The following is a 15,709-nucleotide window of genomic DNA, read 5'->3' as shown; positions in this document are numbered from 1 at the left end:
TAAATGTAAGTGACAAGTCATCAAACGGAAAGTCTTAGCTAGGGTATTTGTCTCCTTATTGACATGAAGTAAATATTGGCAAAGCAATGAATAGGGTCTTTTGAGGCCTTGCATCTCATCTATTGAATGCTCTGTGTTGCTTTTCATTGACTGCAATGGTTGCAAAACAGTTGCTGTCTCAGGTTTATCCCCAGCCTTAGGTCCCATGTACACAGCCTTATTACAGCTCTGTTTTGTACAGAGACATATTAGGGCTCCTGTAGAGCTCTATTGTTTGTCTGTATGCCTCGGATAGAAAAAAATACTTTTTCTGCAAGATATGAAAATAAAAACATGGCAAGCATGTAGACAAGAATATCTCCATACATACGGAGTCCACCTACAGCTCCGTCTAAAAGAGGCTTACAGAATCGGAGCACTGCCCTATAAACGCCATGCCAGTTTTCCCATGAATTTTAATACTTTTGCTGTAGAACATCTCCCCCCCCCCCCCCCCAAAAGTGCACAATAATGCCTAAATGTTTAAACCATTAAACATTGCTCCCAGTAATACAACCTTTTAATATTTTCGGCTACAGTCAATACAGGCACTTGAACAGATCAGTAAATAATTTCAGCATTTCACATACCAGCAAAATAGTATTTTAAATATATTTTTTTAAAAGTCATGTTTTATATTATCACAACGACATATTTCTGTGACTTCCACTGAAGAACAGAGATGATTATGCTTTTCTTTTTAGGCTAAAAAGACCCATCCATGCTATTGTTTGTAACTATGACAACAGATAATTGCAATCTAGGCCAATGCTTATTTTACAAGAGAGACAAGAAAGGGCATGATTTCTTCTACCACTTAACTTTTACCCCAAATTGCACTAAAAAACACACTGGTATATGCCTAACCTCAATTAATGCAAATTTACTCATGAATGTTCTCTGAAATGCTGCACAGTATTAATATACATTGGCAAATGGGATTTTGATTATATTCTTTATTGCTTAAAGAGCACCTCGGAGGAAATTTACTAATGCCAGCATTTCCTGTGCCAGGCTTAGTGTTACGTGTGCTGCTAAGACATGTTGTACTATGGTGATTCCAGCAGCACAGCACTCTCAGGGTTAATGATTGAGCTGGCTGGGTGTGGTACTTTCTGCTAGCCAATCCCCTGGATCTGTGCTCACATATAAATCCAGCTCCTGGTCAGTCTGTATGGCCACTAAGGTTAGCAGTCATGAATGTTTGTCTGGTGAAGTTTGCAGTGTGATCTGGTTCATGTCCGTTTGTACGTTTAAATTCTGTCAGTTTTGTGTTAGCTTGCTGTGTGTCCTGTTGCAGCGTGCGGTGTGAACGGTGTCCCGTTCTGCTGGACTCCTGGTTAGTGTAGGGACTAGCAGTATAACCAGGAGCCGTGGCCTGCTAGCTTCCACATATTGTACAACATGTCAACCAATACCTGATATTTATATTCAGCTTCCAATCTGTTACTAGTGGTTGCATGTTGTATGCAGTGTATTCTGGGTCTGTCATGTGGCATGTGAATGCATCCTGTTCTGGTGCGTGGCTCCTAGGCAATGTCCCCGCTCAGGTAGGGCCACTCTCATTCCTCCTTGTAGCACAGGATCAGTTGCCTGAAACCGGTGTGAGTCCCGTGTGACCCTGGTGATACCCGTGTGCATCCCCTTTGGTCACGATCGTGTGGGTCCCGTGCTTTGCCTGCCCACACGATCGTAACACTTAGTATTGGATTTTCCCCCGGTGTGCAGAATATATAAAGATGCACACACCTATTTATGTATTCAGCGCATCCCCTTGACCTTGCACCTTCACAGAATTGTACACCAGATCCTGATCAGACGTACCTTTGTGGCATAAATTATACATAAATCTATCAATTTGGGTAGGCTATGCCTCCATCCAACAAGCCAGGCCCACTTTACAAAAATGTGGCAAGGCTAACTCAAGAGGCAGAGAAGTTGCAAGTGGATCTTGCAGAAAAATATACAACTTTTTTGTACCTGTATTCTCGCAAAGAATAGTTAGTATATCTCCCCCTAATGCTATACATTTTTCATCAATCAGTAGTACATTTAAAAATATAAAATGTAATATATCCTATTAGGGTAGACTGGCATGTTCCTCACTTCCCATCAGGCTGTAGTTCCCCTTCCTCTCTCGCTATAGTTTGTCAGGTTACTTACGCAGACATACACGGACAGAGTACAGCATGCCAAAAGTCATGGGACAGCAATGCGTAGTCATTATGAAGTGATGTTACCTCAGGTGACGGCTTGGGACCGTCCACACCTGTATAAATTGCGAGGTGTTATCTTGTGAGTGAGGCTAAACACTGGCCAGCGTGCTCATGGCAAGGCAACATAAATTGAATTTGAACTATGACGTGTGTGCCAGACATAATAGTGTGTACCAGATGGATGAGACATTCCATTTCCAGAGTTGTGTGGGCATTTAACAATCCTTGATCTACGGGTAACAGGAATACATCATAGAAGGCATTACTACCCCCAGTCAACAGTGCAGTGGCCACTCATAGGTGTTTAATAGTCATGACTGGTGACATCTGGCTAGAATTGTCCATGTGAACAGCCTCTGGCAAAAAAAATCACATCTACATTCAATGCAGGATACTCCACTCACATATCCTGTAGGTCAGTGCAGTGTTATCTGTTTCCCATGGGATATGGGAGCAGTAGACCCATCAGAATGCATCTCTTAGCACCACAATACCAGACATAGAGCCTCACATGGGCTCCTCAAGTTTCTAACTGGATCCTAGAGGACTGGAAACATGTGGCATGGTCCAATGAGTTACTGTAGAAATGGTTTCGGGCTGATTGTAGGATTTGTGTATGACGCAGACCCCATGAAGCAATAAACCCCAGTTGTCAACAAGGGACTGTGTAGGCTGGTATCATACTTGTGTGGAGTATGCTCTCATGGCATGGGTTATGTCCACTGGTCTGCCTAAACATGTAATTGAACAGTGCTTGCTATATTTCACTGCTTGGTGACCATTTGCAACCCTTCTGGACTTCATGTACTTGCATAACATTGGATATTCCAGCAGAATAATGCTCCATACCATCGGACCAAAGTCGTCCAGAATTGATTCAAGAAGCATCTGGGGGAGTTCCTATGAATAGTGTGGCCTAAAGTTTGCTCAACATGAGTCCAATCAAGCATCTACAAAAAAAATGGTGAAGAGGTCCATTCGTACGTGAGATCCTACATCTACAAATACCATGGAGCTGTGGATGGCCATCCAGACAGTATGGCTCCACATCTCTCCAGACATCTTTCAACCACTTGTGGAATCAATGCCACATCAAGTTACTGCACATTGCATGCTAGAGGGGGTCCTACAAGAAATTAGTTCTAGTCCAATGACTTTCGGCACATCAGTGTATTTTGGTCAGTAGTTTTGCGCAAGTATTTGTAAAGCCAAAACTAGCAGTTGAACATAAAACAAAGAGGGAAGGAATAAAGGAAAAATGTTAACCACTTCCATGTTTTGCAGCCACTCGTGACTTTGGCTTTGAAACAGTAATGCAAAATACCATACAAACTAACAGTAAAAATGTGTCTTAATCCTAAATGATGTGAATGTGTTTAGAATGCTTCTCAAATCACCCAAAAATTGGTTTAGGTGGAAATACTAAACCAAAAGGACATAGTATTGCTACAGCTAAATCTAACAGTGAGGAGGGGCATTATGTTATTGTTTCTCTGCCGAAGCCTACTGTATGTGTGAGACCACATGAAAGTTAGAAGAGAAGAGGTACCACAGGAGAAGCAGTTGATTGGTCAGTGGACATGAATCCCAGAAAGAACCCATTTACTAAGTACGCCTGAAAATATATAAGAAAATCTATTATGACAATTTTACCCCTACCTAACCCTCGGTGGGAGATATAAAGCCTAAACATGACATTCTTTCACTTTATACTGCTAGCACAAACCTGAAATCCTACATGCGTTTGCTTCTTTAAGGGCTAATGCCCACGGACAGATTTCTGCTGCGTTCTCCACGGTGGAATAACGCAGCTGTTAGGTTCTATTGAATCGAATAGCTTTTCTGCCTGTCAGTGCTCACATGTGTGATTCTGCCGCAGATATAGTATTAATGGAGACCGCGGAAGAATGTGTGTTATTCCACGATCACCAGCGGGGACTTTTGTTTTCTACCGTGCTACTCTCACAGCATAAATCCATGGGCGTATCCCACTCCGTCCGTGGGCATGAGCCATTAGTGATCAGTGGGGGTCTAAGCACCCAGACCCACACTAATCAAAGTTTCTGACATGTCACCATGACATTTCCAAATTTTTGATAATGACATGTCAGTTGAAGTGCAATTGCAAAAGCCAAGAGTACTTACAGGGGTTGTAAACAAAGCTCTGAACACTTTCAACAGTGTAAGCAGCTATTGTGGTGGCACTATAGATGCGCACACAGTAGTATATTGGCTGAAAAACAATTAAGGAACACTGAAAATACCTGCGAAATGTAACCTGGAGGTACGTGTATTGGTGGGATGGACCCATTGGGAGACATCATTGGTACTTCTGCAGGACCTAGAAGAAAAAAAACCAAATCAACTCTTGTTCCTGGTGCTCGATTTCAATCTACGGCGCTGCAGAGTTACATAACTTTAGTTATGATGTAATGCACTTCACTAAAAATGAATTAAAATGTGGAATGCCAGTTGTGTAATTGCTTTGGCTTCTGCTCACTTCTACGAAGCGTGGCCATTGTGAGACTTATTGCTGCTGTTGCACAAATTGCACAACTAAATGCTTTTTTTGGGTGTGACTGTTGTGTAGCAGTTCAAAAGTAGCCCAGGATATATAAAAACAATGTTTGTTGCTATATTACGACATTGTAGAGAAAACAATAGAACTGTAAAGTTTCCTCAAATTGCTGCTCACGTAATTGATCTTTTATTTGCTATAAATTAAATTACGAGTGTGTATTGCATAGTTCCAAGGAAAAATCAGACTGATGTAATATTTTCCCTTATCACATTTGTTAAAAGTGTAATAGGAACACCTGCATATAGTATATCCAGTCAAGAATGACATTTTCAGAGCCTAGTAACCCTTCCTCCAACTCCAGACATAGCTCAAACACCATTTGTAGACTACAAAGTATAATGACGGTGGCACAATTTACAGGGGTGAAAATGCAAGGTAGAAAACTGTGGGTGTTCTTGTAAGTACTGCATCATCTGGATTTCTGGGCATTTCTGTTTTACTAGCCCCATACCGGTGGAAAAAGATCGCACATCAGATAATATACGAGGCGTATTTTGACTTTGGCATGCCTAAAATGCCTTTAGAGGATCCAATAAAGGGCTTCCAAAGTGCTAATATTGACATGCCTATCAAAAACAGCAGCTCACCATGGTTTAGGGCCGGACCAGAGACAACCAGCTGTGCACGATGCCAGTGTTCTTTGAGTGATTTTTTGGCCGATAGTTGGCCAATGTACAAGTACTCTTAAAAATCCTAAATCATATTTTTTCACTTTTCCAGCCTTATATTACTGATGTAGCTAAATTTAACATGACTGTGATAAGTTTCCACAACTACTTATTTTATCTTAAGCAATTAAAAAGCTAAACTGGCACACCACGAATTATCATAATGTGTTAAGAGATTAATAACCCATGTTAGATTTCGCTACATCAGCTCATTGTTGATGGCATTCAAGTGCCCACTACCATCCAACAATGGTATAAAAAAAAAAAAAAAGCCACCTTTAGAGTTCACATGGGTGACACCAGGAGCCACTTCATTTCTCTCTACAGCAAATGGGCCACATTCAATAACTTACTGTAGTAATGAAGGGGCCCACATAGTCGCTCAGTTAATCTTAAAACTTGAGTTTTCCTTCCCTCCTCCAATTTTAGCAGCTTTTTTGCCACTTCTTTTATAGGCAAATAAGCAGAATTAACAGAAAAGTAGGCAGCGCAAACCTCTCAGTTTTTTGTTCTTTGAACATCTGGTTTACATAATGTTAGTAATATTCTGAAGGGTGCATATTTGACACCTTACATTTAATGCTCTCTTTTTCAGTCATTTCGGTGCACCCCATGCTTCAACCTTTTTCTGTTACCGAATATAAAAATTGCAATAAAGAACACATTCGAATTAAAAAACACACTCCTCTTTCTGCATTGTGTCATCAGCTTACCGAGAGACCCTGCTTTACATAGGCTTATTCAAATAGATGTACAGACACCACAACATAGCAGGACAAAAAAAACTGAAAAATTTCATAGGCACATAAAAAGCCATCATAAAACATGAGGTTCTATAAGGCAGCACCATAGGACTCTATTTACATGAGTTTCTCCTCTTTTCAGCATAAACAGATTTCCTTTCTATACCATGGTGTAAACTTTCAATGTAATCACCAACTTGTGGAAAGAATGCATACTGCTGCAACCTTATGTAGCTGCAATGTCAGAGTCACAAACAAGTTGTAAACGAAGTGCCGTAGTTTACCAGGTTTTGGGAAAAAGGCCATTGCTTCTTTCTGCTAAAAAGTATTTGCCTATAATTGAACAGATACGCCAACTACATGATATACGCTTACCATATACTTCATAGATGGGCAGGAAGAACATCAAGAAAACTTATATCCTTCCTAAGATGATATATGTGCTACAGACCATCCCAATACATCCTCCGCATTCATTCTTCAACATTATAAGGAATGTTTTTATTACATTTCTTTGGAATAGCAAACCTCTTAGACGAGCTTACACACAATTAATTCAAACAAAGTAAAATGGAGGTTTTGCCCTTCCAGATACCCAAGCATATTATAGAGCTAATCATCTTTCACGATAGCCATCATTGGTCTTGAAGCCCACAATTCACACAGATGTTGATCATCATCTTCTAGGATGCAATTATCCATTTGCTCTCCTCTTGCCTAAATTACCTAAAAAGATGCTCTCTAGAATCTATAAGCTTCCATTAGAATCTTCTTCACCCTCGACACAGATCTACATTAGAACTTGAAAGACTAAATTGGGTAGAGGATTTTTTATACCACTGTAGGGGGGCTATTAGGTTTGAGGAACTTATGCCTTGGTAAAATGATAGAACTCCCTTTCTCAGTGACGTCACTACAAGGGTAGAAGCAACCCCCGCAGTGGCAAGGGAATGGGTCGTGGGATTTCTGTTCTTGAGATTGGCAAGAAACTACCACCATTCAGCAAGTTATCCCCTACCCTGTGGATAGGGAATAACTTGCAATTGTGGTACGACCCCTTTAAGTACACCAATATGTATGCATTATATATACAAAAACGATTCATCCCAAAAGCAGGATCTATGTTATATTTGAGAACTAATTTGTAGTAGAAAATGTAAACTTACCAGCAAAAGAAAAATTCTTTCAGTTGTTAACTTGGTATCTGCCACACCATTAATTAAATCTGCAAATATACCCATCGTTGGCTTAATATGCTTAAAAACCATGCTTCTGAGTTCATATTTGTCAGGCCTGATAAGCTAATAATGACACTAAGAGGCATGTGGAATTCCAATTTTCAAATTCCACTATCAGCTTCTTTTGACCTTGGACAAATGACTGACCCTTAAAGGGTCTGGCACAAAAAAAAACCTGTAGATTGCAAGCCTGAATGTGGTTGCTGTGACCATACATTCCCAAAGACTTATGGTTATGCAAATAAAGTAATCCCTTCCTGCCACAACACAGCTATCTCAATACAAGCATCTTCTTTAAAAGTGTTGTCGGCTTCAACAAATATATCTCTTGGTTAAAAAAGATGTTCAGAAATGTTTTACTATTTACCCAAGACGGCTTTGAAGTTTTAAGCTAAGCAACTGCACACTGAAAAGCTTATTATGTGTCTAACTTAGCAGACCCACACACTCAGAAGGCCAGTTATCTATCGGACTACCAAGAAACATATTTTAAAGGATTATCTTCTATAAATGCACATAATCCCAATAGGTGAATCTGAAGCAGAATGTAAAGGTTGCAGCATATAAAATGTGCTGCCATATACCTATTATAAGCATTTGAGAATGTCCAAGTCTACATAACTATGCTACTAAAGCTTCTATAGAAAAGAATTTAGTCACACTAATTGTGCAACCTTATTCTTCTGTAAAAATCAATGTTTTCAGACCCTAAAAGGGGTTTTCACCAAAGATTTATATAGCATGGATTTGCCATAAAACTGAAGAGGTAGGGTCTGACTGATGGGACCAATTCCAAGAAGAAGGCTATCCAGTCCCAGTTCCTAGCAGTGAAAGAGATGCCCATGCAAGATTACTGTCCATTAAAGTCCTTCTAGTCCATTCAAGTCACTCAGCTTTTCCCAGACAGCCAACGGGGGACAGAGGAGTCATTTGCTCTGCTGGGAGAAAACTCGAGCAGGCCAGTTGGGTAAGGAAATCACAATATCAGCTGCTGGTAGACGGGTTATCCAGTCAGGGGCCCAAAGTCCCATTCACCCCAGAAAAGTATTCAGTTGCTTACTACATGTAGAACAGTAGGGAAACATTATTTTGCTCCTTTCCCTCTTCAAATGCGTACCGCAGCGGCCCTCTGACATCACCAGCATGTGCATCAGAAGACCAATGCATGTGCAGACCCTGAGAACATGAGGTCTATTCTACATGGTAGCACCACAGTTCGCTGCTACCTAATTCAGTATAGTTCACCACATTCTTGTCCAAACAGCTGACCCTCTGCAGCTACTGCACCAACTTCATCTAGCCTGGGGGGAAAAGGGGGCGCCAACACCAAGCAATCTGTATTATATGCTATATCTACTGTTGCCACCTACTCACCTATCTGTGACTGGATGGGACTGTGCGTGAGACTTATTTGCAGCTATTAACCCGTTGCTTACTATTTATCCCTCTCCAGTAATTAAAATATCAATATACCGGTACATTTTTTGGGGTATGCGTTACTTTGGCGAAATTATTGGTTTAAACTACTTTGCCCCATAGATGCACAGAAGCACATAAGATTACTCCCAAAAGCAGACTTCTTTAGGTTGGCTTAGAGCCTGTGGGAGAAGCCGCTATCAAACATCAATTATCTTCTAGCCACACAAAGGGGTCAGACAGGTTACATACCAAAAAGTATCCAGTTAATGAGAGTTGTGCTTCCCTGTGACATTGTATGGCTTCTACTGCAGACACAGGAAGTTGTCACTAGATTACATTGTATTTCTACACATTCTCATTATCAGCCAAGCTTGACGTTGGGATACTGGATCACATAAGCCCCTCTGCGAATTCCTGTACGGTTGGGGAAGCTGAAGTGAACTTGACAGCTCTGTAGATAGGAATAAATGAGATTTCATAGGAAAGCTACATCACTGGCGAGGCTGAGGGGTTAATTTAGGACTGATGTCTTCTAATGAATCAAATTCTACTTTAAAAATACAGAAACTGAATGCTTACAGCGAAACCTGAGATCTAGCGGAGGCTGAGATGCAAGTTCTACAATTTTTGAAGTCACATGGATAACCAATGATGGTATAGTGTCATTATTCTAGTAGAAAGAAAAAAGGTTGGTACAGGCTTAGCCAGTAGAGGGTGAATAATTTTCAAGGTTTTATGGCAATAACAGATGTCGGTGCGGAAGCTTCCTCGCCGACCTCCATGTAGTGGCTGGCGCTTGTAAGTGCAGGCATGGCTGATTAAAATCAATAAGAGCCGTGACTGCAGTAACAAGCGGCGGCCACTTCTTGGGAGATCAGCGTAGAGGCTTTCACTCTAGCCTCTGTTCTTGCGGTGACAGCATACGCCTGCACAGCTAATCGGTCGGGGTCCTGAGCGATAGGTCATCAATAGTATTTCCACGTAAAACCCCTTTAAGGGTCACCTAGGACAAGTCTATTCTCGTTTGAGTGAGTGACATCACCACTAGCTTGTATGTTCTTGTGTAGTCTGTTAAGACAGGTAGTTCCATCAATGGGTCATTCAAACATTGTTCAGTCTTTCACATTCACTGTAGAAGTTCAGTCATTGGCTTGCTTTTCGACCGAACGATTATTGTTCGCTTTTGTTTGAATGATTTTTTAAATGATAACACAGTGCAACAAATTTTTAAAAAACAGAACAGTAATTGATAAGTTTCTGTAAAATGAAAACCTGCTGATTACACTGGTACAGCTGAATACTAGCAGAACGGGTCATTTTCAAGTTATTTAATCCCTTAGTAACCAAGCATCTTTTTTTAGTTTTAAAAAATCGTAACTCCTTTATTTATCCATCTCAGTCACTGTCTGAGGGCTTGTTTTTTGCGGGATGAGTTGTATTTTTCAATGGTACTATTTAATGTATCATATAATGTACTGAAAAACATTTTAAAAGTTTAAAGTGTAGTAAAAGAAAAAAAACAACAAAATTCTGCCATCATTCGGTGCGTCTTGTTTCTACAGCCCATAAATTGCAAGATTTTTTAATCACTTTTTATTGCATTTTTTTCTTGGAGACAAAATCACTAAAAAAGGGCATTTCTGGCGTTTTTAATTTTTTTTCCAGATGACGGTAACCGTGCAGGATTGATAGATTGGACTTTTACGAACGCAGCGGAACTAAACATGAATTTTTGTTTTGTGATTTTGATTGTTTTATTTAGTCTAACCAATGACCTGTAAAAACACAGTTCATTAATTACAACTTATTGGTGGATGATCCGCAGTGTTTACGCCATGTGGAAACATACCCTATATGTTACATAAACCTACCCTTATAGTGTTCAGTCAGCACGCAGTGTGTAATAGTTGCACAATAATTTTTGTTATTCTTTTTATTAAGCAAGGTTAATGGTGATCCTACTGGATTAATTGATAGTGGATACATGGGAATACGGACACATCAGATGATTTTTCTTTGCTTTATTCTTTCATTATGCTCGTACAATCAGGTACATGATACAAACAAGGATTACATTATTCCCCATAATTTGAAAACCTTACGTGGCAGAAAAAAACGGATATCATATTTGAATTCAGCACACTAAAGTTACTACAAGCCGCCTATCTGCATATCTGTTACAAAAACTGTGTTGTACAGTGTAATCATTCCATCTAAAAGCACCTCTGCTCATCCTGTTCTGTTATTGGCTGAAGTGAAACTTAAATCACACCATGTCATGTTTGTGTCCTTTTATGTGTATGCATGTATAATATACATTCATGTATGTATAGGTCTATCTACAATATTACTTTATTTCTCTTACTGATGTCATTTAAGTATTTGATGCTGAACCCTCTTGGACTTGAACCCCATCTGACCCCCTAACCAACTAGAATTTTAAGGCAGTTTTCAACAAGTCAAGGGAAAAAAATATTGTCCATGGATAATAATAATTTAAACAAAGAAGGCTTAGTTCCCTGTAGTTAGCCCTGATCTACACACTCCGAACGCGGAAGAAGCTCCACTGTTCATGTGACCGGTCAGCCAATCATAGACTTTTGTAGTGATCCTGCCATGAACAGCATGTGACTGCTGAAGCCTGTGACTGACTGAGCAATCGCATGCAAAATGAACGTAACATAACCATCACCATGTTCTTTCAGGTAATAAAGTGGTGGTGAGTGGGTCTCCTGCAAGAGGAGAATATGCTCTTTTTTCTAAAACATTCCATGGCCAATTTCTTGACTCCTGGAATATCCCAGGTTCATATCTAGTCATTGTGCCATAAATATTGTTGATGGGAAAACAGTAGCCTGCATTTAACTGCACAGCAGACAAATGGCAGATTAAACGTCCCTTTAACTTAACTATGCGATATGTTTCCTGTCCATAGAGTAGCTTTATGAATGAGACACATGTAAACAATGCTCTCACACAGCAATAGACTGTGAGGTCAGTTTTTCCAGACAAACGTTTACCAGGGCTTACATTAGGAAGTGTTCATTTAACCAACTCCATATTTTACCAGAAGAAAACCCTTTAAAGGGGTTGTCTCGAGGCAGCAAGTGGGTCTATACACTTCTGTATGGCCATAATAATGCACTTTGTAATATACATTGTGCATTAATTATGAGCCATACAGAAGTTATAAAAAGTTTTATACTTACCTGCTCCGTTGCTGGCGTCCTCGTCTCCATGGTGCCGACTAATTTTCGCCCTCCGATGGCCAAATTAGCCGCGCTTGCGCAGTCCGGGTCTTCTGCAGTCTTCTATGGGGCCGCTCGTGTAGAATGCCGGCTCCGTGTAGCTCCGCCCCGTCACGTGCCGATTCCAGCCAATCAGGAGGCTGGAATCGGCAATGGACCGCACAGAAGAGCTGCGGTCCACGGAGACAGAGGATCCCGGCGGCCATCTTCAGCAGGTAAGTATGAAGACGCCGGACCGCCGGGATTCAGGTAAGCGCTGTGCGGGTTGTTTTTTTAACCCCTGCATCGGGGTTGTCTCGCGCCGAACGGGGGGGGGGGGGGTTAAAAAAAAAAAAAAAACGTTTCGGCGCGGGACAACCCCTTTAACCCTTTCCAATCCACTGTCTGACCTCTGAAGACATTATGGTTTAAGGCTGTACAGCTCTGATGTTGCAAGACATCCATCAGGGTTCTCCTACTGTAAATTGCCAGCCTCTCTACTGTGGATAGCCTCATGCAGTAGTGGCTTTAGCCAGCATATAGCGCCGTTGTATAACGGCAGAAAAAGAGCAAGACCCATAGGTAAACCAGGATACAAATTGGATTGGAAAGGGTTAAAGTGCTTAATTTAGATTACATATTGTACCTTTTAACACCTTAAGGACCAAGCACAATAAATTAAGGGCGCTTAGTCCTGGGCTTTAATCCCCGCTATGGCGTAGGATTAAAGCCTCTGCTCCTGCAATCAAGCAGGAACAGGTCAGGTTCTCAGTTTCTCAGAGGAGAAGGGAGAAGTGTTTAACTGTTTCTGCCTTCTTTCCCAGGTACATAGTGCTCAATGAGCGCTATGTACTAAAAAGTGAAAATATTACTTCCACTATGCGACCCGGCAATCATGTGACCATCAGGTGCTCCCTGTCACAGCAGAGCTGCAGTCTTCTAGCAAACCCTGATCAGCTCTGCCAGTGACTACTGTCACTACAGGGGAATGTTATCCCCTGCAATTGGGGCTAAAAAAAAAACGAAACAAAAATGAGGAACCCACTTCCATACTTTATTTTAGCACAAAGATACTAATTTATATATATCTTTTTATCCCAATAAAACTAAAAAACTGAAAAAGGAGTCACTGAAAAAAAGATATAAAAAAAAAATGAAGACAACCCATTATGTTCTGGGAAAAAAAACGCAGCAATTATAATTTTGGTAGCTGATGGGAAAAAAAAATTGGCAGTTAAGCCACCACATGGGTAAAATCCCTACAAGTGTTTCTGGTCCTTAAGAGGGTTAAACTTTATCATAAGTTTATCGCATATAGTCTGTCTTGTGTTCTACTTTTTTCCATATATAAGCTTATGAGTACTGTTTTATGGGAAAACATCAGACATAGGGGGAAAAAAAAAGCCTAAACGTTGAACGATCACCATATTGCTTTTTTATGGGGGCTGTACGGGGTACTACTTTTGATGAGCTCCATTTTAATGCCAGCACTTCAGAAGAAGATAGCAGTATTCTGCGTACTGCTGTCCTGATGCACAAGACTGTTTCTAGCAGCCAAAAGCATCAAAGAGCATTTGCAAATCAATAGCGTTGCTCTACAATCACGTTGACCCCTTAGTGGTTAATGTTAGCAGTGGTATGAAGGTAGATTTCCGCCCCCTCCCTCACTCCAAATACAATCGAGGTGTGGCAGTAGTGGCCATGGCAGCCAGAGACTCAATAATGGCCCTCGGGTCTGCAAAGTACAGTGTCTTATTAGAGGTTTCTAATACGCTTATCTGTTATTGAGAAAATGGCAGCTTGACCTAACACACTGCACGAAATTATTGCAGCGTATTATCTAAGTGATCAAATGATCAGATGTTCAAGGCCTCTAGTAAGAAGAATAAATGTAGTTTAAAAAAGCAAAAAAATTCATGTTAAAAAAATTAAATAAAAGTGTACCTTTTCCACTAGTAAAACTCTAGACAAAGAAGAAGCCCTTATAAAATTGGCATTGCAACATGCACAATGGCCTACCGTATAAAGTTATTATGTTATTTAACCCACATGGTGCACATGTAAGAATTGGTGATTTTGATCATTCTGCCTCCGAAATAACTGAATAAAAAGAGATCAAAACGTTATATGCAAACTAATAATACTAATAAAAACGTCAACTCAATCTGAGAAAGACAAGCTGTCCTACAGCTCCATAGACAAGAGAGAAAAAAAGAAGAAATAGGTATGGCTCACTAAATATTGCAATACAAAAATATTTTTACTAATGCTTTTATTCTGCAAAAGTAGTAAAACAGGAAAAAAAAAATTCTACATTTGGTATCGCCATAATCCTACTGACCTGTAGAGTCGCAGTTTTCACAACTTCGGTTCACAAAAAAAATGCAATATAAGTGATCAAAAAGTTATTTCGACTCCCAAAACGTCAGCTCATCCCATAAAACGCAAGCTCCCACAGAGCTCTATAGACAGAAAAGTTATGACGCTCTGACTATGGCGATCAAAAATGATTTTATTGTAAAAAAGCAGTCAAACATAAATAAACACTTATACAAATTTGGTATCACAATAATCATACTGACTCACAGAATGAAACTAAAGTCATTTATTCTGCACAGTAAACACCATAAAAATGAAACGCCTACAATAATGATGAAATAGATTTTTGGGGGGGGCATTTCCTGAGGGGTGTAGTTTCTAAAACTGGGTCGACCTTTCAGGGTGTTTTACTGTACTGGGGACCTTGGGCTCTGCAAATCTGACATGGGGTCTAAAAATGATTCCAGCAAAACCTGAGCTTCTTTTCCTTCTGAGCCGTGTCGTGTCCAAACAGCACTTTACATGTACATGTGGAGCATTTCTTGGTAGTAAATTATGTCATATTTTTTTCTCCGATTGCCCCTCATAAATAGAAAAAATATGGGGCTAAACCTGTGTGTTATTGGAAAGCTGTAATTTTTTCCATCCAATCGTAACTAACTTCACTGTACAACTGGATACAACTTTTAATGAATTCCTTTAGGGGTGTCGTTTTTACAAATAGGGTCCTTTTAAGGGTTTTTTTTTTTTTTTTTTGTGGCACCTAATGGCCTTAATAAACCTGAAATGCGGGCTGGAAAAAAAAGCTGACCCCAAAATTGATAAGGTGCTTCTTTATTTATGAGGCCTTTGTTCTAGGGCCTTTGTTTTTGCACACTAGGGCCTTGTGGATTTTGCTAAAAAAATAAGTAAATGCCAAATCGGGTCAACAACTACTGGCCTTTGGTTCTTTATGAATATCTGCTGCGTTACAGAAAAAGAATTTGAAATTGACAAGAAATACGAAAAATTTAAATTCCCTTCCACTTTACTGTAATTCCTGTGAAACACTTGAAGGGTTAACAAACTTCCAAAATGCCGTTTTTAAAAAGGAGTAATTTATAGGTTGGTTGTGGGGTTAAAAAGTGGGATTGTCCGTACAAGTTAACTGGCGTTTTAATATACAGATTTTTTTTTTAAGTCATGCAAGGACAAGGACTAACTCTAAGCTGCTTATAGCTAAAAGTTTACCAGATCTCCGTTGCCTCCATGCTTAGAAT

General features: G+C 40.0%; 1 protein-coding gene across 2 annotated transcripts in view; it reads right to left on the bottom strand.

Moving 5' to 3' along the window:
* FNDC3B (fibronectin type III domain containing 3B) overlaps window positions 1-15,709 on the bottom strand; it is a 280,111-nt gene that overhangs the window by 138,880 nt on the left and 125,522 nt on the right. For both annotated transcript variants that reach the window (XM_066601243.1, XM_066601235.1), the window contains exon 4: window positions 4,520-4,596. In XM_066601243.1, the coding sequence (XP_066457340.1) occupies window positions 4,520-4,596 (77 nt within the window). The remainder of the gene's footprint in view (window positions 1-4,519; window positions 4,597-15,709) is intronic.

The sequence above is a fragment of the Eleutherodactylus coqui genome, chromosome 1 (genome assembly GCF_035609145.1).
Source record: "Eleutherodactylus coqui strain aEleCoq1 chromosome 1, aEleCoq1.hap1, whole genome shotgun sequence".
NCBI classification, from domain to species: domain Eukaryota; kingdom Metazoa; phylum Chordata; class Amphibia; order Anura; family Eleutherodactylidae; genus Eleutherodactylus; species Eleutherodactylus coqui.
This window is presented reverse-complemented; position numbering and strand designations above follow the sequence as displayed.